The 20,993-nt window shown below is 39.9% G+C and overlaps 2 protein-coding genes across 2 annotated transcripts; one reads left to right on the top strand and one right to left on the bottom strand.

Moving 5' to 3' along the window:
* The first annotated feature begins 5,383 nt into the window (after positions 1 to 5,383).
* LOC148586551 (glutathione transferase GST 23-like) lies at positions 5,384 to 12,247 on the top strand. The gene is made up of 3 exons (XM_088515238.1): positions 5,384 to 5,695; positions 6,168 to 6,317; positions 12,035 to 12,247. Exons 1-3 carry the CDS (start codon positions 5,384 to 5,386, stop codon positions 12,245 to 12,247), a joined length of 675 nt encoding a protein of 224 aa, XP_088371364.1.
* Positions 12,248 to 13,411: 1,164 nt separating this feature from the next.
* Positions 13,412 to 19,159, bottom strand: LOC132178329 (wall-associated receptor kinase-like 6). Its single transcript, XM_088515354.1, has 4 exons — positions 18,318 to 19,159; positions 18,175 to 18,263; positions 17,059 to 17,220; positions 13,412 to 14,726 (listed from the first exon to the last, which is right to left on the bottom strand). Exons 1-4 carry the CDS (start codon positions 19,142 to 19,144, stop codon positions 13,537 to 13,539), a joined length of 2,268 nt encoding a protein of 755 aa, XP_088371480.1. The 5' UTR covers positions 19,145 to 19,159; the 3' UTR covers positions 13,412 to 13,536.
* Positions 19,160 to 20,993: the final 1,834 nt, after the last annotated feature.

Here is a 20,993-nt window from a genome sequence, read left to right as displayed (position 1 = left end):
TACAATTTAGTCTTTGTTAGATTAAGGCAATTCACCATTGACTTTGCTAGAGGGGATCCAATTGAGCTTTGGTTGCAGAGGTCGTGAGACAGGGGGTTGTCTCATTATGCTACGTCCAAAGAGATTTCTTCAGTAGGTTGTTTATAATAGCTCTATCTAATGAGCCAGATGTAGAATTTTGTAGGTGCTTCATTTATATTGCTATGTATATGCTCCTTATCTCATCCTAACATTTATTTGATATTATCTTCCAATGATAATGTGCTAAAGAGAAATGATCAACCTTAACAGCATCCAAAGTGGTTAAACATCATCATAATCAAATCCGTTTTTCTGGTTTTAGCCTTCTGCAATCAATCTTGCTTTGTATCTTTCAATCTTCTTACCATTTGCAGTGAGTGTTTCTCTTTTCTTTTCTTTTTTTTTTTTTTTGGTGCACACTAATTGTGGTCAGGATTATACTCCAATCTTATTTTGCTCAACAAGATACGTGCACAAAAAACATTAATAAGCACGACAAAATTTAGATCACATCATCACATAAAACGCGAAAAAATCAATGAATGGAATTTTCATCATTGAATACAAATTAAACATCGTATGATTATATACATAAACAAGTCCGGCGGGTATGATAACAATGACTTCAATGAAAGAATTGAATTCAATGAAGAAGAAGAAATTCTCATGCTTTCTATACTGTAGGCAAAGATTGTGTCCTTTCCTATGTAATTGCTACACTATAGAGAATTTTTCCCGGAAAATAATCAAACCTGCAGCAAATGCTCCAACATCTTAAAGAAAGAGTTGTCTAAAGGAAATTGTTTTGTTCACACTCTATTCCAACAGTGGCTCCATTATAGGTTTCGAAAAAGGGGTATGGAGTTTCATGGTGTATGTAACTGCCACCCCAACTAGTAAACAAAATGGTGGTATGAGACCCAAACCAATCCTTGTAACTGAAATATAGACATGTATTGGACTGGTCAAATGAACTGCTGGAGAGGAACCTGCAGTAGGAGCATATATGAAGTTAAATAGAATTTAAATTGAGAACTATTATTGGCATTTGAGAGTAAGAACTCATGAATTTCACACAAAAAAAAAATGGGGGGGAAGAGGGGGGGGGAGGGGGGGGGGGGGGGTGGAGGAAAAAGTGTTAATGCTACTGATTGAGTCTGCAAATTACAAAGACAACAAATAACAGAGGAATTAATCTGGAGATTAGAAGAAACTACATGTCCGGAAAAACCAGTATCAAACTTTGATCAAACTACATGGCACATGTACTGGTTCTTGGTGTTTTCCACCGTTTTGGTTCCAGATTACAGAATCTTTACAGAAAACACCAAGAACTAGTACACAGGAATCAAAACAGCACTAACATTTGAAACAAAAACAACAGCCCAGCAAACATTTTACAAGCTCAACAAATAGAAGCCGTTATGTTTTCAGTGGTCAATGAAAAACAGTTTTGGGCTGACCACTATCTTATGCTGCTCCAAACACGCAAAAAAGGAAAAAAAAAAACAAAAAAAAAGTTTTCCAGACAATCTTTTATGCCGAAATAAATGGGGCCGTAATACTTGAATAATCATGGGTGTGCAGAATCTGCAGATACACACCCAACAAAGTACCTAGTATCATATGAGAAAATCCTTTATGTTAAAGCTGTTGCAGAGAATGAAGATTCAGATGACATACTTTGAAACGACTGAAGAACATACAAGGCAAGCCCACATGCGATTTTGTCCAAGAAGCTCAATGATCCACACACAAATGCACAGCCGCCAAGATTCTCACCAATTAGAACACTTTGCATGCTTACTCCAGTCACTTGTTATATTTGAGAAAAAGTTAAAATTTAAAAAAGAACCAAGATGAAAGTAATTACAAACGAGATCATATGCAACTAAGATGGTTTTTGTTTCTTTCCTATATATATATATATTTGGGTTTTTGGTCATGCTAGGATTTGAACCGCTCTTCATGTGGTTGTTATTTACCACCTATCATTCTATCTACTGCAAATTGGAATTCAGCTCCCATATAAATTACATTGACCGAAACTACAATAAAGTGTCCACACCTCTCTTCCCAATATTGCCAAAAAAAAAACATTTGCACAAAAGACCATAACCAACCTAACCGAATGTACTGCAATTGATGTAGAATACTCTTACATTGTCATCTAGTAAGTTTCTTTTCCCCTGATAAAAGAAAATATTTTTTTTATAACAAAAATTTTATTTTACTAATGTTAAATCCAGAAAGCAACAATCAACTTTGAAACAGTCCAAAAAACTGAGATATATAGAAAACCAAAGTAATAATAGAGATATTCATATTGGTACATTTTTATTCACAACATTCATAGTGTTGTTACTAAAAGAAATAATGCAATACAAGGACTTACATTTGACAAACCGCAGAGAATAATGCAAATGCGAAATCTGACCAAAAACTATCTTTCTCGGGCATGAACAAACACAGCCTCAACCAACAGAAAAAGAAGTAAAAACCTAAACCCTAAATAATATTCAAAAAACAGAAATCTAAACCCTAAATACACATAAATCTAATACACTATTCTAGCACCCACTACACATAAATCAAAAAGCCCTAGATTTTGAATGTGGATGAGAGAGAGGGATTACTTACCATCGGTGGAGGAGAGAGAGAGCCTTTGGCTTCGCCGGAGTGAGAGAGAGACAGGAGCTTCGCCGGTGGCTGTAGACGTCACCGGAGTGAGAGAGACAGTGGACGGAACCTTGCGACGGACGGACAGCTTCGCCGGTGCCGAAGAACTCGCCGGAGGACAGAGAGGGTGAGCGCGGGAGGGAGAGCGATGGAGTGAGAGAGGATTTCCGGTGGCCGAAAAACTCGTCGGAGGAGAGAGAGGGTGAGCACGGGAGGGAGAGCGAGGGACTGAGAGGGGATTTCCGGTGGCCGATGAACTCGCCGAAGGAGAGAGGGTGAGCGCGGGAGGGAGAGCGAGGGACTGAGAGAGAACTTTTAGAATTCTGAAAATTTGACTTTTACAGACCTTTGATTTGGTTTTAAAAAATATATATAATAAAAAATAAATAAATGCCATGTAGGAGAGAAGTTGATTTTAAGTTGGGTTTGTGTTTTGTCTATATCAAATCTCTTTCTCAATAGGTTGTTTCTCACCTCGGGAGAACGATCAACATTGATGAAGGGAATGGCTAGTTCGGCTCATTTATTCCAAAAGCATGAGAGGTCACTTTGGCCTTGGAAGGGCAACCCACACGCTGAAGGTAGAAGTGACAGGTTCAGCTAAGCCTCCATAATATGGTTATCCAAATATATGATTGGACAATTAAAAAAGGGGTAAAGATAAATAGGCACGACGGCAAAATTTTTTTTTTTTGGATTAAAATATTAAAAAAAAATGTTTGCTGCCTGGGCGTGCCTAGCACGAGACGTGCTGTGAATCATGGCCCTTAAAAAAGAGGGCAAACTTGTATGAACATGTTACATATGTAATATAGGACCAGGTATTGCAAAATTATGGGCTATCAATGTGAATGGTGGAAAGGTTTTATCGGAGGCATGGCTACAATGCACTTGCTGGACATTCAGATATAAAGTATGACACTTTAAAAGGAGCAGATTATTAAGAACATTAAGGAGAGAGAAGAAAAAAAAATCTAGTAATTATAGCAATTATAGTTTCCGAATGTCAGGAGTAATAGAGGGAACAAAAAACTCAAAATCGAGTTCAAATATAAAAAACTGTGTTTTTACAAGGAATGCATAAATTTTTGAGGTTGCCAAAGACCATCAACTTGGAATAGGATATTCTCCGATCTAAAATGGACTAGAGAATATCCAGTTCATGGTTAGAATTTCTTCTTAAAAATACTAAAGCCACAAATAAGACACATGTCTACTAACTGAAAATAATAATAAAATATTAGTTTAAATTTAAATAAAAATAAAAAATAAAATTATAAAATATTAAGGGGTAGCTAGCCACCCCATTGGGAGTGGCCGGACCACCCCAGTTAGGGGCTGGGATGGCCGAAGCCACCCGATGGCCCTTGGGGGTGGTCTAGGGGCCAAATCTTAAAAAAAAAAAAAAAAAAAAAAAATTCCGTTTGGCCCTTGGGGCCATGGGGTGGGCTTCGGCCACCCCATACGGCCGGTCTGCGGTGGCCGAAGCCACCCCCAGGCCCAATGGGGGTGGCCGGACCACCTCCAAGGGCCATAGGGTGGCCGAAGCCACCCTATGGCCCTTGGAGGTGGTCCGGCCACCCTAGACCAGCCGTATGGGGTGGCCGAAGCCACCCCCAAATGGAATTTTTTTTTTTTTTTTTTATTTAAGATTTAGCCCTTGGGGGTGGCCAACTACCCCTTAATATTTTATAATTATGTTTTTTTTTAAAAAAAAAAAAAAAAAATTAAATCTAAAATAATATTTGATTATTATTTTTGGTTAGTGGACATGTGTCCTATTTGTGGTTTTAGGATTTCTTCTTCCATAAACTCAATATTCTTTCGTCCAAAATGGACTGGAGAAGATCTGATTCCCATCAACCTAGCATGTAGGCCTGGAATTGAGATCCTCTCCAATTGAGGAGAAATTAAAGATTCTTCAATTGTTAATCATGCCTATTCATTTTAAATTCAATAGTCTATAAAATACCAACTGCTTTTGTATAACTGATGCATTAAATACTGGCTTTTGTTTTACCGAGGCTTAAATGATTTTATAGACCATTAAATTTAAAATGAAGAGTTACGATTAACAATTGAAGAATCTCTAATTTCTCCCCGATTGGAGGAAATCCAGATACGTAGGCCTGCCCTTACATCAGAAAATAGAGCAACAAAAAATATTAACCTTTAAAATTTCTTACAAAACTAACCTTTAAGGTTAGATGGTTGGTTGGGTCTTTGGGTTTATCTGAAATTATTTTATTAGTAATTGGATATAAAATAATTTATAACATTTTGTCTTGTTCAAGTCTGTAGGTTTTTGCTTTGGTAGCTTGTAGTTGGTCTTGAACCCTCTTGGGTTTATAGTCTCGATCTCCTTAAAAAAACAAAAAAACACACAAAAAAATGCCAAAATACATAGTCAAACAAGAATAAAATAATGAAAAATACGTGTCAAAGCAGCAAACTAAAAACAATATATATATTAGGAATAAAAGAATTGAAATCAAAGGAGAAAGTCAAGACGCCAACTTTCTGAGTTCAATCTTTAGTGATTAATTGAAGCTCTAAGAGTTAAATATAAAGGAAATTGAAACTATGAAGCTTGTTGTCCAAGCAAGAGGGTTATATTAATTGATCATTAGAGAATGACCAAACTGTGAGTTAAACTGGTACGTACGGCATTGCTCCTTCAAACATGAGTCATGAGGTGAAGCTTCATGGGACATGGCCTAGTCCATTCATTTACAGAGTCATATGGGCTCTGAAACAAAAGGGCATTCCATATGAATACATAGAAGAAGATCTTTTCAACAAAAGTCTTGTGCTTCTTCAACACAATCCAGTCCACAAGAAGATCCCTGTGCTTGCTCACAGCGGAAAACCAATTTGTGAGTCCATGGTTATCGTCGAATATATCAAAGAGATGTGGCCACACAACCCCTTGCTGCCCACTGATCCTTATGAGAGAGCCATTGCTCGCTTTTGGGTTAAGTTTGCTGAAGATAAGGTACATGCTTGCTTCCCCTTTTGCCACTTGTTCTTCTGTTTTTAGTTGCTTCATCTTTTCCTCAGTAAGTAGCTTGGTGGTCGTTATTATTATTTATTGTTGTTGTTATTATTATTGATCGTGAAGTATTCATGCATAACCCAAGCAAAAGCCTGTGGTCGGACAAGTACTAGGGTGCAGTCCCACTCTTGTAATGAAAAATTTTAAAGTTAATTAGTATTAATTAATTATCTTGAGTCTCACGGATGCTTTGATGGGACTTGGTCAAATTATAATTCAGTCAGACTTGAGAAAGTGTCTGCAGTTTTCGCCATCTAAGTCTCTCTTGTGCTTCTCATAACGGGCAGGTGCTATACTATGATCACGCCCACATAAAATAACCCGCTTGCCTTGAAGTAAAAAAAAAAAAAACAAAACAAAAAATATCTGAGTTTATTGATTTGATAACATGCAGTGTCTCTGATTTCGTTAGGGTCCTGCAATGTGGGTAGTTTACCGAACTAGTGGCGAAGAGCAAAAGAAGGCCATCAAAGACACCCTGGAGATGCTGAGAGCCATGGAGGAAGATGGGCTCGGCCAGGACAAGAAATTTTTTGGTGGGGACAATATTGGGATAGTGGACATTGCCTTTTGATGCAGCGAAGGATAGTAATGAACAAGAAAACAGCAAGTAGAAGGGATAAATATTTCTAAGATTGTGAGACTATCACAAGAATCAAAGAAACCTTCTCAAATCAATAGATGCTATCTATAAATTTAAGGGAAAAGTGATGAAGAAACTCAACTCTGAGTATTCTTTTTGAGAAAACCAAATAATAATCATAAACTGAGTTTGCTAGAGGCTATAAGCATGTATTTATAGCCTCCAATACTCCTAATACTACTAAAATACAGAATAGGGACTTTCAAAACCCTAATCCCAACAAAATAAGGAAAGAAAGTCGTTTTACAGCGAAATAAATGCGGAAAAGTAACATAGGCGCCCCTAGTGCGCTCGATCGCAGGTAAACTTGCGATCGATCGCACTTCTAGAGGCTAGGTGCGCTTAATCATGCGATCGATCGCCGAAACAGGGGCCATCGGTCGCAGTTCCAGGAACTCCATTCTCCAACACAGGGGAACTGCGATCGATCGCAATCAGGGTGCGATCGATCGCACTTCCAAGGACTACTTCTTTTGCTGCGCGAGTCTGGGATCGTGTCACCATCTTCTAGGGCGTCTTCACACACTTATCCATTCCCGTCTTCCATACACTTCGGTCTACATCATCCTCCCCAGGTTGGAGAGAATTCGCCCTCGAATTCGCATCCTCGTCCGAAGAATCTTCAGTGAACGGGATAAGGTGTTTGACATTAAAGACATCAGACGTCTTAGTATGGCTAGGCAACTTCAAGTGATAAGCATTTGAATTGTATTTCTCGACAACCTCGACTTGACCAATCTTGCGAGCCGCCAACTTGTTGTATTCTCCCACCGGAAACCTATCTTTAGTCAACACGGCCCACATGAAATTTCCCTCCTCAAATTTGACAGCCCGGCGCTTCCTATCCACATCCGCCTTATACTTTGCTGTGGAGGCTTGTAAATTTTGAATGGTGAACTGGTGACCCTCTATGATCTGGGCTACTAAATCTTCGGCCTTACCATGAGGTCGCTTCAAATCCGGAATAGGCGCCAAATCCAATGAGGCACGAGGATTACTCCCATAAATGATTGTGAATGGGCTAAGGCCGGTACTCCGGTTAGTGGAACGGTTGTAGGCGAACTCGGCTTGGAACAATTTCTGGTCCCACGACTTGAGGTGCTCCCCTACCAAGCTCCGAAGTAAGGCTCCTAGTGAGCGGTTGACGACCTCTGTTTGCCCATCCGTTTGGGGATGGTAGGCGCTGCTGAAGTCAAGCTTAGTACGAGACAAGTGCCACAAACATCGCCAAAAGTGGCTAAGGAACCGTGTGTCTCGATCAGAAACAATGGACAATGGTAGCCCATGTAGGCGGTAGACCTCTCGAAAATACAATTGTGCCACATATACCGCATCGGCTGTCTTCTTACAAGCAATGAAATGCACCATTTTAGAGAATCGATCAACAACCACAAAGATAGAGTCGTTACCTCTTTGGGTCTTTGGTAAGCCCAACACAAAGTCCATGCTCACATTGGTCCACGGCCCCTCTGGAATGGGAAGGGGCATATACAAGCCAGCATTGGTAGCCGACCCCTTGGACACGTGACAAATTCGGCAATTTTTCACCAATCTTTCCACCTCTTTCCTCATGCTTGGCCAATAGAATTGGTCCGCCACCAGTTGTAGTGTTTTATCCCGCCCCATGTGCCCCTCATTGTGGCGCGTTTTTGGATAATCTTCAAGCGCAGGCTGCCCTCAGGAATGCACAGTTGAGTACCTTTGAAAAGGAACCCATTGTACAAACCAAAGTCATCTCTGACCCCTGAGGAGACCTCTCCAACAATAGGACCAAAAAACGGATCAATAGACAAAGAATCTTTCAATAAGTCAAAGCCTAGTACCTCCGAACTCATGGCGGTCAACAGAGATGATTTCCGGCTGAGGGCATCGGCCACTTTGTTCAAAGTTCCCGACTTGTGCTTGATTGTAAATGAGAATTGTTGGACAAAGGCAGCCCATTTAGTATGTCGGGATGATAACTTATCTTGACTATGGAGGTGTTTGAGGGCCTCATGGTCCGAATACAAGATGAAGTCATTGTAGGCAAGGTATGAGCTCCAATGTTTCAGTGCTTGCACCAATGCATAAAACTCAATATCATATGTGCTATAATTAAGTTGTGCATTCTTCAATTTCTCACTGAAATAAGCCATAGGCTGGCTCTTTTGGCTGAGTACTGCCCCAATGCCAATCTTTGAGGCATCACAATGTAACTCAAAGGGTAAGTCAAAGTCCGGAAGGACTAGTAATGGAGCTGTAGTCAATTTTACCTTTATCAACTCAAATGCGGTAGTTGCAGCGTCACTCCACACAAATTTTCCCGCCTTCATACACTCCGTAAGAGGTGCCAAGATGGTACTAAAATTTTGAATAAAACGCCGATAAAAAGATACTAACCCATGGAAGCTACGTACCTCATGAAGTGTTGTTGGGAGAGGCCAATCCCGAATTGCTGCGACCTTTGACTCATCCACCGCCAACCCATCTTTGGACACCACGTAGCCAAGGAAAAGAACCGAATCGGCCATGAAAGAACACTTAGCCGGTGCCGCATAAAATTTTTCTCTGTGCAACACACCGAGGACCTCCCGTATATGTCGAATGTGTTCCTTCGCGGTGGAGCTATAGATGAGGATGTCATCAAAGTAGACGACTACAAACTTCCCGATGAAGGGGCGGAATGCTTGGTTCATCACCCTCATGAAGGTGCTAGGAGCATTGGACAACCCAAATCGCATCACCAACCATTAATAGAGCCCTTCGCGCGTTTTGAACGCAGTCTTCCATTCATCGCCAACCTGCACCCGAATTTGGTGGTACCCACTCTTCAAATCCATCTTGGTGAAAACCCTTGCCCCACTCAGTTGATCCAATAAATCATCCAAACGAGGGATAGGAAATCGGTACCTCACGGTGATTTTATTGATGGCTCGGCTATCTACGCACATCCTCCTTGTTCCATCCTTCTTAGGCGTGAGTAAGGCGGGGACTGCACATGGGCTTAAGCTCTCCCGAATATGCCCTTTGCCGAGAAGTTCTTCCATTTGTCGCCTCAATTCTTCATGCTCATTGGGACTCATGCGGTAATGTGGGCTGTTGGGAAGACTAGAACCGGGCACCAAGTCGATTTGGTGTTGAATGTCACGAAAGGGTGGAAGCTCCTTGGGTAACTCTACCGGGAACACATCGGAAAATTTGTCTAACAAACCCGTGACCGCAGTCGGAACTACCTCCGTAGAGCCACACTCCTTGCCATATAAGAGATACACACAATCCGAATCGAGCATCTCCTTAATGAACTCATGCTTAGCTAGCAATGTTTGACCTGCCCCTTTAGAAGGTTTGGAATCTTCTTTCAAGTTTGGAAGGAGAGTAAGTTTGACATTATCCACCAAAAAACTATAGGTATTCTTCCTCCCGTCATGATGAGCACTCCGATCATATTGCCATGGCCGTCCAAGTAATAAATGGCATGCATCCATGGCCACCACATCACACCATGTTTCATCTTTATACTTATTGCCAATCGAAAAATTCACAAGGCAACGTTTGGATACTATTACCTCGTTTCCTTTCTTAAGCCACTCCAAGCGGTACGGTGCCGGGTGTGTCTCGGTCCCAAGGCCCAATTTCAGAACCGCTTCCTCCGCTACTACGTTCTCACAACTGCCCCCATCAATGACAAGCTTGCACCCTTTGCCCCCAATTGTGCATGTTGTCTGAAACAAATTATGGCGTTGGCCATCGTCGCTCTCCGCCTTCCGTGGTGTAAAACACACCCTCCGAAGCATTAATAGAGGGCTGTCATCCCCGGTAACAAATTCTTCATCCACCCTACCATAGTCGTCGGACACCGCTTCATGCCCATCCTCCTCTCCTTGTTCTCCGAAGGCGTCTCCCGAGTCAATGAGTAGCCCCTTACCATATCTGTCTCCTTTGCAGCAATCCGCCATCCGGTGGCCCGGTTCTCCACACTTAAAACATTTAGGCCCATTGGATGTTGCAGCTCGAGTCGGTGGCCCCATGGTGGTTGGGGTACGGCCTTGGTTTGGGGTGGGAGTGGTGCTGCGTGCCGTGAAAGGCCCACTTGATCGGTTTGTGCTGCCCCCAGTCCCTCGACCAAATCCTCCAAAGGACCCTCTAGATGTCGTCCTTTCCAGCAATAGTGCCCTTTGATGGGCCTCGGACACGCTAGGGGGATCAAAGAGGTTTAGGGAATCCTGAATTTGTTGGCGCAAACCTCCAATGTATCGTGACACTAATTGGTCGTTTGTTTCGGCTAGATCCACGCGAGTGAGATACTTGTAAAATTCTTCCGTATATTCATCCACGGACTTCGAACCTTGGCTCAAATTTTGCAGCTTTTGATACATGGTTCGGGTGTAATTGTATGGTAAAAAGGCCGGTCGCATATGCTTCACAATTTATCCCAGCTGTTGATTTTCTTCTTGCCCTGCCGCTCCCTTGCTTGCTTCAATTGTTGCCACCATGCTGCTGCTCTTCCCCGGAATTTGGTTGCGACCAAAGAAACTCGTCGATCCTCAGGCACCCCTTTGAAATCAAGAATTTCTCCAACTGCTGCTATCCAATCCAAAAATTCTTCGGGTTGAAGGCCCCCGTGGAATTCTGGAATATCGAGTTTGAAACCGCTCTCCCATCGATTGGCATGGGCTTGTACATGGGGTTGATGGCCTTGTACTCGGTGCCCTGCAAAAGGGTTCCCAGCTTCATTCTCCGTACCTTGTTCGTCTTCCCCATCCGAGCCAGGCGGTGGGGGTTGGTGGCGACGCTCACGGTGGAACTCCGGATTGGCCAACCGAGTATTGGCGGCTGCAAGTTGTGCCCTCAATTCTGCGATTGTGTCCTCCATAAGTTGCCATTGTGCTGCCACTTGTTCTCCACGAACTGAGTCCTCACGTTCATACACATTCTCCAAATTTGCATAGCGGTTACCCCTTCCTCCTCTTGTGTTTGGTGCCATGGAAAGAAACTTGGGCTCTGATACCAACTGATGCAGCGAAGGATAGTAATGAACAAGAAAACAACAAGTAGAAGGGATAAATATTTCTAAGATTGTGAGACTATCACAAGAATCAAAGAAACCTTCTCAAATCAATAGATGCTATCTATAAATTTAAGGGAAAAGTGATGAAGAAACTCAACTATGAGTATTCTTATTGAGAAAACCAAATAATAATCATAAACTGAGTTTGCTAGAGGCTATAAGCATGTATTTATAGCCTGCAATACTCCTAATACTACTAAAATACGGAATAGGGACTTTCAAAACCCTAATCCCAACAAAATAAGGAAAGAAAGTCGTTTTACAGCGAAATAAATGCGGAAAAGTAACATAGGCGGCCCGAGTGCGCTCGATCGCAGGTAAACTTGCGATCGATCGCACTTCCAGAGGCTAGGTGCGCTTAATCATGCGATCGATCGCCGAAACAGGGGCCATCGGTCGTAGTTCCAGGAACTCCATTCTCCAACACAGGGGAACTGCGATCGATCGCAATCAGGGTGCGATCGATCGCACTTTCAGGGACTACTTCTTTTGCTGCGCGAGTCTGGGATCGTGTCACCATCTTCTGGGGCGTCTTCACACACTTATCCATTCCCGTCTTCTTCATGAAGTCCCATACACTTATGTCTACATCACCTTTGGACAGATTGCTCAATGGTTGGGAGTCATCGAAGAAGTTGTCGGGGTGAAGATGCTTGAGGCTCACAAGTTCCCTCGCTTGCATGCATGGATCAAGAACTTTAAGGAAGTGCCTGTAATCAAAGAGAACCTTCCTGATCGTGATGAAATGTTGGTCTTTTTTAAGCGTAGAAGGGAAATGTGGCTGCCATCTTCACAAGATTAGTCTTTAATCAACTCATGAGTTTTTGAGTCTCCATGTTTTTTTTTTTTTTTTTTTTTTTTCTTTTCTTTTTAATTTTCAATGTCGTGGCTGCTTTTGAGTGAGAGAATAAAATGTAGTTCCTAGTGTTATTAATTTTTGCTACGATTGAGATAATAAGAAAAATAATGAGGATTAGATTATATCCTTATCATAAATGAGGATTAGATTATCTTAAGTTAAGAGATTCGATTAGGATTGGTTACATTTAAATTATCATACTCAAACACCCACCCACACTATGTTTTCCATTACGTAGGGCACGTGTGAAAAGTTCTTTTGAGCGTGTAAGCCACTAAAATCTTTTTGCAGTATGGTGGAATGGGATTTCTACCCATCGACCAAAGTGATTACAGGTTTGAACTCAAATTTAATGCTAACTCAGCCTGAATTTATTAGTATCATTATTAGCCTGAATTTATTAGTATCATTAATCATCTATGGAAAATGTTTTGCTCTTGTAAAAATGGTATTCTATTGTCATGTTCTGTTGTAGTATATATTCATTTATTTTGTTCTTTGATTGCTTTCGTTCTCTTCTGCATTTTACTCATTTGATCTAGACCAACAAAGAAAAAAAAGAAAAGAAAACAAAGGATCCTAATTATAAAACGAACATGGGGCTTTCGGCTATCTTCTACTATAATAAGAATACCAAATATATATGGTTAATCCATGTTCTTGAATGATTCTTGAAATTACTTGTAGGAATACAAAGAAAAAAATAAATTATGTAGCATACAACATGACATTATACAAATATTAATTAAGACTATAATAATGGTTGAGCATCTATGGAAGAGGTTGACACAATTGATGTGGGAGCAGCATCCCATAGCTCGTACACTTCAGCTCCAACATATTCAAGCTCTTCATAGTTTTGTTGAAGGTTAGCACCTTTTTGCAACATTTAAGGAGAGAGAGCATCGAGTTTGGTCTAGTAGTCCAAAATGGAAGTGTTGAATTCTAATGATTTTGCTTTGCCATTAATGCTCGAACTATAGTGGAAATCCTGAGGTAAAAAAGAGAGCAACTCATAGGACAAAATACTTAATAAAGTAGATTAAGGCCTAATTTCACATAGACAACCAAATTGATCCTTAACATGGAGATTTTTGCTACCTTATACCATCATAAGACAATTGGATATGGTAAATCCATGTTCTTAGAAGATTCTTGAAATGACTAGTAGAATACAAAGTGCACAACAAATTATATAGCCCACAACATGACATTAAACAAATATGAATAATTCATACTGATTGAGAAGGTAATAATGGTTGGGCGTCCACAAATGAAGTTGACATTGTTGATGAAGGAGCAGCATCCAATGGCTCATACATTTCTGTTTGAACATATTCAAGCTCTTCATAGTTTTGCTGAAGGTTAGGAGCTTGTTGCAACGTTTGAACTGCCTCTAACTCCTTTGCGACTTCTTTCATTGTGGGTCGTTTCTTCCCATTTAAGTTCAGACACCTTTTCGCAAGGTTCGCAACGGCACTAATCTCTTCCTTCTTACCTTCCTTCGAAACTCGACTATCAATAATACCAAACAAATTGTTCTCCTCTATCGATTGAATGAAATTTGTTGCTAAACTTCTGGATTCTTGTGTCCTTGTGGAAGAGATTGCTTTTTCTCCTGTTAACAGCTCAGCAAGGACAACACCAAAACTATAAACATCACTTTTTTCTGTAAACTGACTTGACTGGAAATACTCAGGGTCCAAGTATCCCAAAGTGCCATACACTAGTGTGGTTAAATGAGTTTGATCAACATCGATGGTTCTTGACGTCCCAAAGTCAGCTACTTTAGCTCTATATTTATCATCTAAGAGTATGTTTGTAGACTTAATATCTCGATGGTAAATAGGCGTGGAAGCTGCTGAGTGTAAGTAGAAGAGAGCTCCTGCAACTTCTATGGCAATTCGTAAGCGCATATCCCATGTTAATGGAAACTCCTCAACTTGGCCATTGACATATTGGAAAAGAGTTCCGTTAGGAACGTATTCATAAACTAGTAGAGGAACTTCTGTCTCCAAACAACATCCAATTAGCTTAACCACATTCCTGTGATTAATTTGTGAAAGAATGACAACTTCATTAATAAATTCTCCGAGTTTTCCTTCGCCAATTACCTTGGATTTTTTCACAGCAACAATTCTACCATCTGCTAACATGCCTTTGTAAACAGTGCCTTGTCCTCCTTGGCCAAGTATTCTATTTGCATTAAAATGGTCAGTAGCCTTCTCCAAATCTTTTGAATTAAACAATTTGGTGTGCTCAACATTGGCTTCATGTGAAGATAATTGTTGTTGTAACAGTAAACCACCATTTCGTTTGAAGAACTTGTTCTTCTGTTTAATCTTCATCCTTTTCTTTACCACTTTGTAGGACCACCATCCACCAACAAGTAGAACCAACATTGCAAGGCTGCTGCAAATACCTGCTTAACACAATGTCATAGAGAAATATTATTCATTAATTGCAGTAAAATGTTATAGTAATAGTTTTGATTGATAATATTGACTTAAAATAGAAAGACATATAGACATATTCTCTTAATGCTAGAAATTAGTATGAAAAACTCTCAGGTGACAAAAAGTATGTTAATATATTTTGACTATTAAAGTATTCAAAAAGAGGAGATGGTAAAATTCAAAAAGAGGAGATGGCAAAAGTGGGCTATTGGCTGTGGAAGATGATTAAAAATAAAAAATAAAAGAGCATGAAAGTTTAAAGGTTTGCATTAGAATCCCTTACCTGCATTTTTTTAAGATTGTAACCATTATTTTAAGGCTTCGTTTACTTCGACGTAAAATGGTTTCCTTTGTAAAATATTTTCAGGAAAGTCATTTTCCCTGAAAATATTTTCCGTCGAAAACATTTTACGGCGTTTACCTTGCACACGGAAAATAATTTTTTTTAATATCTTTTTTATATATATATATATTTTCCAATAAGGTCCCCGCAAGGACCTGCACGGGACTTGACCGGGACCCCCATAGGACTTGATCGGGACCCAACCAGGCAAGTCCCAGGCGGGTCTTGGGCAGGTTCGGTCAAGTCTCGGGCGCGTCCCGGCGGGGTCCTAGACAAGTCCTGGGCGGATCTAGGTCAAGTCTCGGAGGGTCCCAGTTAGGTCCTGGGCAGGTTTGATCAAGTCCCAGGCGATTCCCGGTCAGGTCCAGGTCAAGCCTAGGGCGGGTCCCGGGCGGGTCTTGGGAGGGTCCTGAGCGGGTCCCGGGCAAGTACCGGTTAGGTCCCGGTCAAGTCCCGAGCGGGTCCTAGGCAGGTCTCGGGCGGGTCCCAGTCAAGTCCGGGAGGGTCCTAGTCAGGTCCCAGGCAAGTCCTGGGTGGGTCCCGGTCAAGTCTCGGGCAGGTCCCGGCCAAATCGCGGACAGGTCCCGAGCGGGTCCCGGTCAAGTCCTGGGAGGGTCCCTGTCAGGTCCCGAGTGGGTCCCGAGCAAATCCCGGTTAGGTCCCGGTCAAGTCCCGAGTGGGTCCCAGGCGGGTCTCGGTCAAGTCCTGTTCAGGTCTCGGGCAAGTCCTTCGGGGTCCCGATCAAGTCTCGGGCAGGTCCCGAGCGAGATCCAGTCAAGTCTCGGGCAGGTCCCGGGCGGGTCCCAGTCAAGTCCCGGGAGGGTCCCGGTCAGGACCCGAGCTTGTCCCAGGCAAGTCCCGGTTAGGTCCCAGGTGGGTCCCGGTCAAGTCTTGGGTGGGACTCGGTCAAGTCCCGGCGAGGTTCTGGGCGGGTCTTGGCAAGGTTCATCTATTTAAGAATGAAATGTTCATAGTCGGAAAATGGTTTACGGTTTTCAAAACCGTAAACCATTTTCCTAAAATTAAATAAAAATTTTTGGTCAAAAATAAATATTTTCCGTTGACCACTATTTTACGTCGAAATAAACACCGTAAAATACGAAAATCATTTTTTGAAACTCATTTTACGTCGAAGTAAACGGAACCTAAATGAAAGGTCATGATTTTGTAATGACATCAATTTTGAATTTTTTGTGAAAAAACACTTATAGGAATTGATTTCTTTAGCCAACACCTAAAGAGGTTGTGTGCACCACCCCTTAATATTTTTGGGGTGATATGCTATCCCAAAGAGGTGGTCAACCACCCTCATATGAGCCTTGAAAATTGGCCCAACCACTCCCTCAAGACTTGAGGGGGTGAGTGACAAACCACTCTTCCAAGGTTTATGGGAGTTGGTCGGCTTCTGATCATGATTTTTGGGATGATTTGGCCACCCCAAAACCTTTTAGGTGGTGGTCAACCACTTTCTTTGAGTGGCTAGCTAAAGAATCTAATTCTAGCAATTTTTTTTTTTTTTTTTTGCCTCAAAATGATTGACTTGGCAAAATCTGATTGTCCATTTAAACCATTTTAAGAAGAAGGATCTTGCAATTTTTGAGAATTTTGTGAAATTCTGATCCAAAAGGTTCCAATATATCTCAAAGATAATAGTAAGTGAATCTTACGGATATATTTATTTAAAATTGATTGCATAGAAAATGTACGATAAAATATATTAAAAAAAAGAAAAAAAGAAAAGAAGAAGTGATTTGATTCTCTACAGGCTTGGAAATACTTCAAAGATTGGAATATAAGCACTTTACAAGGAGTATAACCGAGTGGCATAAGTCTTAGAAACGTAATGGTCATGATGAGCCTATTTTGATCCTTTTATTTTTTTTCAAAATATGTGCTCAATTTTTTTTTTTTTTTTTCTCAAAACATGTTTTAAAATTAGAAATAAATAAACATACCTATCGTGGCCGCTTTTCCTTTATGCGGAGGAGGCTTGGTGGGGTCACTTATCCTACAAGCGTAATACCCATAAGTATTTTCACAGTAGTACTGGACACTCCCACTAGTCCCGGCTGTATTGTAAAGGGAACAAGGCTTCGAGCGCTCGCATTCGTTAATATCTTACATGTACGGAGACAAACAATGTTAGTATCTAATAAATCGAAAGCAAAATTCATAGTTTTATTTAAAAAGAATTTAAAAAATAAGAAATTTAATTATTTAAATTAATATTATAACATTTTTGTGGGTAACAAATTCCTACTGATCAATAAGAAAAGTCTAACAATATCATTGATTATTCCAAAAGTCTAAATTAATAAAAATAAGAAATTTAATCATATAACATGTGCCTAGTCTAGATGTGTGGCAATTTATTAGGGACAGTGATCTTCTCAATTTCACGATCATGATTTAAAATCTGTGATTTCACATTATTTAAATTTGTAAAAGATGTGTTAAAGATTGACTATGTATACGGTTAAATGACATCAACTTTAAATTTTTTTTTTTTTTTTTAAATTAGATCAATTTCATTTAAAATTGAGAGAATCATATTCTATTAACACAAGCTAAGATAACAAGTGGTTGGAAAAAGCAAGGTCTTGTTTTTAAAGGGACCATCCACCCATGGTAATAGGTTAATATGTAGTTCTTTCATCTAGCTAGTTCTTATCAATAAATTTTGTACTTATCTGAAAGAAAAAAAAAATTAAAATGGAAAAAGGACAAAAAAAAAAAAAAGACTTGTAAGATACTTGATAAAACATAAAATAGGAAGGAAAAAAAAAAAATTAAGTATGAAGCTTCCCTTTGTCTAATTAAATTTCAAAATGATCTATCAAAATGAAATTTTATTATATCATCAAAATTATCAATATATTTTTTTTCTTGGGACCATATTGGTGGCCACACGTGTAATTCAACACTACACAGGTTTATACTTGTGGTCTGCGCACAAGGGACATGAATGTACAAGTGTTAATTCATAGAACCAGATATTTAAATAACACAAATAAAAACGAAAAAGAAAAGAAGAATTAAAGAGATGGATAGAATAGTAGAAAGAAGTTTACCTTGGCATCCATGAAGAAGATAGGGATTTCCTTCAAAGCCATTTTCGCAAGAACATGTATAAGTCAAGTTCCAAGTACTCCAGTTATAACTTAACAAAGAAGAAGAAAAGTAAGTAATATTAGAACAAATGTAGCTTGGGAACGTATTATTATAAGCGGTGGAGGCGGAGACATTTATATAGGATATTGGAAGTGAGTAGAACATTGCATCAGGAATCCTCCATTCCAACACCACAGGAACGTGTGACATAATGGAGCTTATATTAATTGAATGTTTCTGGAACCACTTTTCTTCTACCAAGAATGCAGACTTGCATCTTTTGGAGTGGTAGTAAACGTCTTTATTTGCTGGCCCCATACTTGTATTGAAGGCATCGAGATATGAAGGAATTGTGGTTTGGCAGCAGTTGATGCCGTTGCAACTACTTGCATTTACCAATTCACCGAGACTAGTACTGCCACAAATTGATATGCACCCACCCATAATGAATGAACTACTAACAAATGAACTAGTAGTATTTCGACGATATAAGTCCACCATTGAGGCAAAGTTGTCGCAGCCGATGCCGATGAATCTGTTCTGGGACTGGGAGAAGATGAAAGGGCTTGTTGCTAACTCCGTATTTAATTTGCTCCATGAACGATGCTCGAATGTATCATTACACATAACAAATGTAGGATAGTTGAGGTGAACTGTGCCTCCTAATAATGAAATGTTGAGCACCTCCAAGTCGAGCTTCTTCAAAACAGGTTTGGGAGAGGACCAAGAGTTGTTATTATTGCAAACTACTTCAAACCACTCATCAACGTAGCAACCTGCAGCTCCTATCCCAAAAGGAAATGGGATGTTAACACCCCCACAGCTTGCTTCACATGAACCATTAATTGCTAAACCCGCAGCTGCTTGTACAAATATTGCATCAATTGAAAACAATACCAAAATGATCTGAAATACCATTTGCACCCCCATCTGATCTCTCTCTCTCTCTCTCTTTCTTTCTAGGATATTGATGAATGGGAGTGTGAAGCAGCAAAGCCCAAGCCCCCGCTTCTTATAACGCCATGCAATTATTATCGTCCTTTTCTAAAAGTCGCCAAGAAATTGTAAGGAAGTTGCCAACAAGACTTAGATCGACCAAGTCGTCTTAATTTGTGTGGACTAGTTTGTTTTTTATGTGCATGAACCTAGCTAGCTAGCACCCATGACTGACCTCTCATAATTAAATTACTAGGAAAATGATCCCATATGGATGGTCCAGTTTCAAATATTTTTATTATTAAGAGACATCATTATAACTCCAATGACACAAAACAAGTTTTGGTCTATGAAGTTTGTGGGCCTAATTCATCTTATAAAACTCATTCAACAAGAAAGAGTGGTCCACTCTTTATAAACATGCTCAAAGTCTTGTTTACAAGTAATGTGAGATTATTCCTCAATACCCTCCATCATGTGCAAGCCAATATTTTTAAGCACTTCGAGGTCGAGTCTCCTCAAAACAGATTTGGGAGAGCTCAAAAAGTCATTATTGCAAACTACTTCCAACCATGGATCAAGGTACCAACCAGCTTCTATTCCAAAAGGAAATGGGATATCGCTAATGTTAGAATATATTCATAATATATAATATATTTTGATATTCACCATAATTGCTGATTTGATATATTTTCCCTGTATATATATTTTGATATTATTCTGCAATATTGTACATTAATTCCGTGATTGTATTTCCTAATTTATCTAGCCTTATTCAACTATAAATAAGCATCTTTGTATACAGTTCAATACACACAGAAATACAATATTCAATTTATCCCTATATTCTCTAGTATTTTCTGGTTTATTTTAACATGGTATCAGAGCTAAGTTCTGGCCTTGTCTAGAGAAATAGGAAGTCAGTTCGTTCTTCACGCAGTTTAAAGGCTTTTTCGATAAAAGGAAATGGGATGTCGCTAACATTCCCACAACTTCTTTGACATAAACTACTATTACTTGCTAAATCTGCTGCTTGTACAAATATTATTGCATCAATTGAAAAAAATAGCAAAATGATCTGAAATATCATTTGCACCCCCATCTCTCTCTTTCTTTGTGGATATTGATGAATTGGCGTGCATGTGAAGCAGAAAAGCCCAAGCCCCCGCTTTTTATAATTAACGCCATGCCATATTATCGTCCTTTTTCAAAAGTCGCAAGAAATTGTATGGAAGTTGCCAACAAGACTCAGACCAAGTCGTCTTAATTTGTGTGGACTAGTTTGTTTTTTCTGTGCATGAACCTAGCTAGCACCCATGACTGACCTCTCATAATTTAATTACTAGGAAAATGATCCCATATACTTGGATGGTCATTGGTCCACACAATTGTGACTTTTTGGGTGCGACTTTTATATATATATATATATATGCATGCGCATGCGCATGCTTTAAACAATCAATTAGTAGTAGGTCTCACGCTTGAGGATACCACCTCCCTTAACTTCTGACTTGTCTTCTGTTAACTTTTTCGTGTTCTTCACATAGACTAATTTTCTAGTGATTAATTTCAACTGAATTTTTGCAAGTTTGACAAAGATCAAACTGTCAAGTTGATGATCTGCAGCATCCATCCAATTCCAAGATTGCATTACACCAAGATGGAGGTGATGATTATGTCCCCCAGCAGGATATCGCAAAAAGCCTATAGTGATCATTTCATTAATGTTACTCTTCTATAAATTCTTAGCTAGTTCCTCATACGTACGGCCATATTGCTGAAATACGACTTTTTTCTTTTTGGTTGAAATCGGTGTACTAGGGGCCAGGGCTTATAAAAAAGA

Source organism: Corylus avellana, chromosome 4 (genome assembly GCF_965113065.1).
Source record: "Corylus avellana chromosome 4, dhCorAvel1.hap1.2, whole genome shotgun sequence".
Classification (NCBI taxonomy): domain Eukaryota; kingdom Viridiplantae; phylum Streptophyta; class Magnoliopsida; order Fagales; family Betulaceae; genus Corylus; species Corylus avellana.
Note: the sequence above shows the minus strand (reverse complement) of the source record. Positions and strands in the feature narration are given on the sequence as shown.

Bases quoted from the DNA above. Each gene is read 5' to 3' on its own strand.
- LOC148586551 (XM_088515238.1), top strand. From the start codon at position 5,384: ATGAGTCATGAGGTGAAGCTTCATGGGACATGGCCTAGTCCATTCATT. The intron at 5,696-6,167 runs GTACATGCTTGC...TGATTTCGTTAG, and splicing joins TTAAGTTTGCTGAAGATAAG to GGTCCTGCAATGTGGGTAGT. The intron at 6,318-12,034 runs ATTGCCTTTTGA...ACTTATGTCTAC, and splicing joins ACAATATTGGGATAGTGGAC to ATCACCTTTGGACAGATTGC.
- LOC132178329 (XM_088515354.1), bottom strand. From the start codon at position 19,144: ATGGGGGTGCAAATGGTATTTCAGATCATTTTGGTATTGTTTTCAATT. The intron at 18,264-18,317 runs GTTCCCAAGCTA...TTCTTTGTTAAG, and splicing joins TCCACCGCTTATAATAATAC to TTATAACTGGAGTACTTGGA. The intron at 17,221-18,174 runs GTAAACTTCTTT...CGTACATGTAAG, and splicing joins TCTTCTTCATGGATGCCAAG to ATATTAACGAATGCGAGCGC.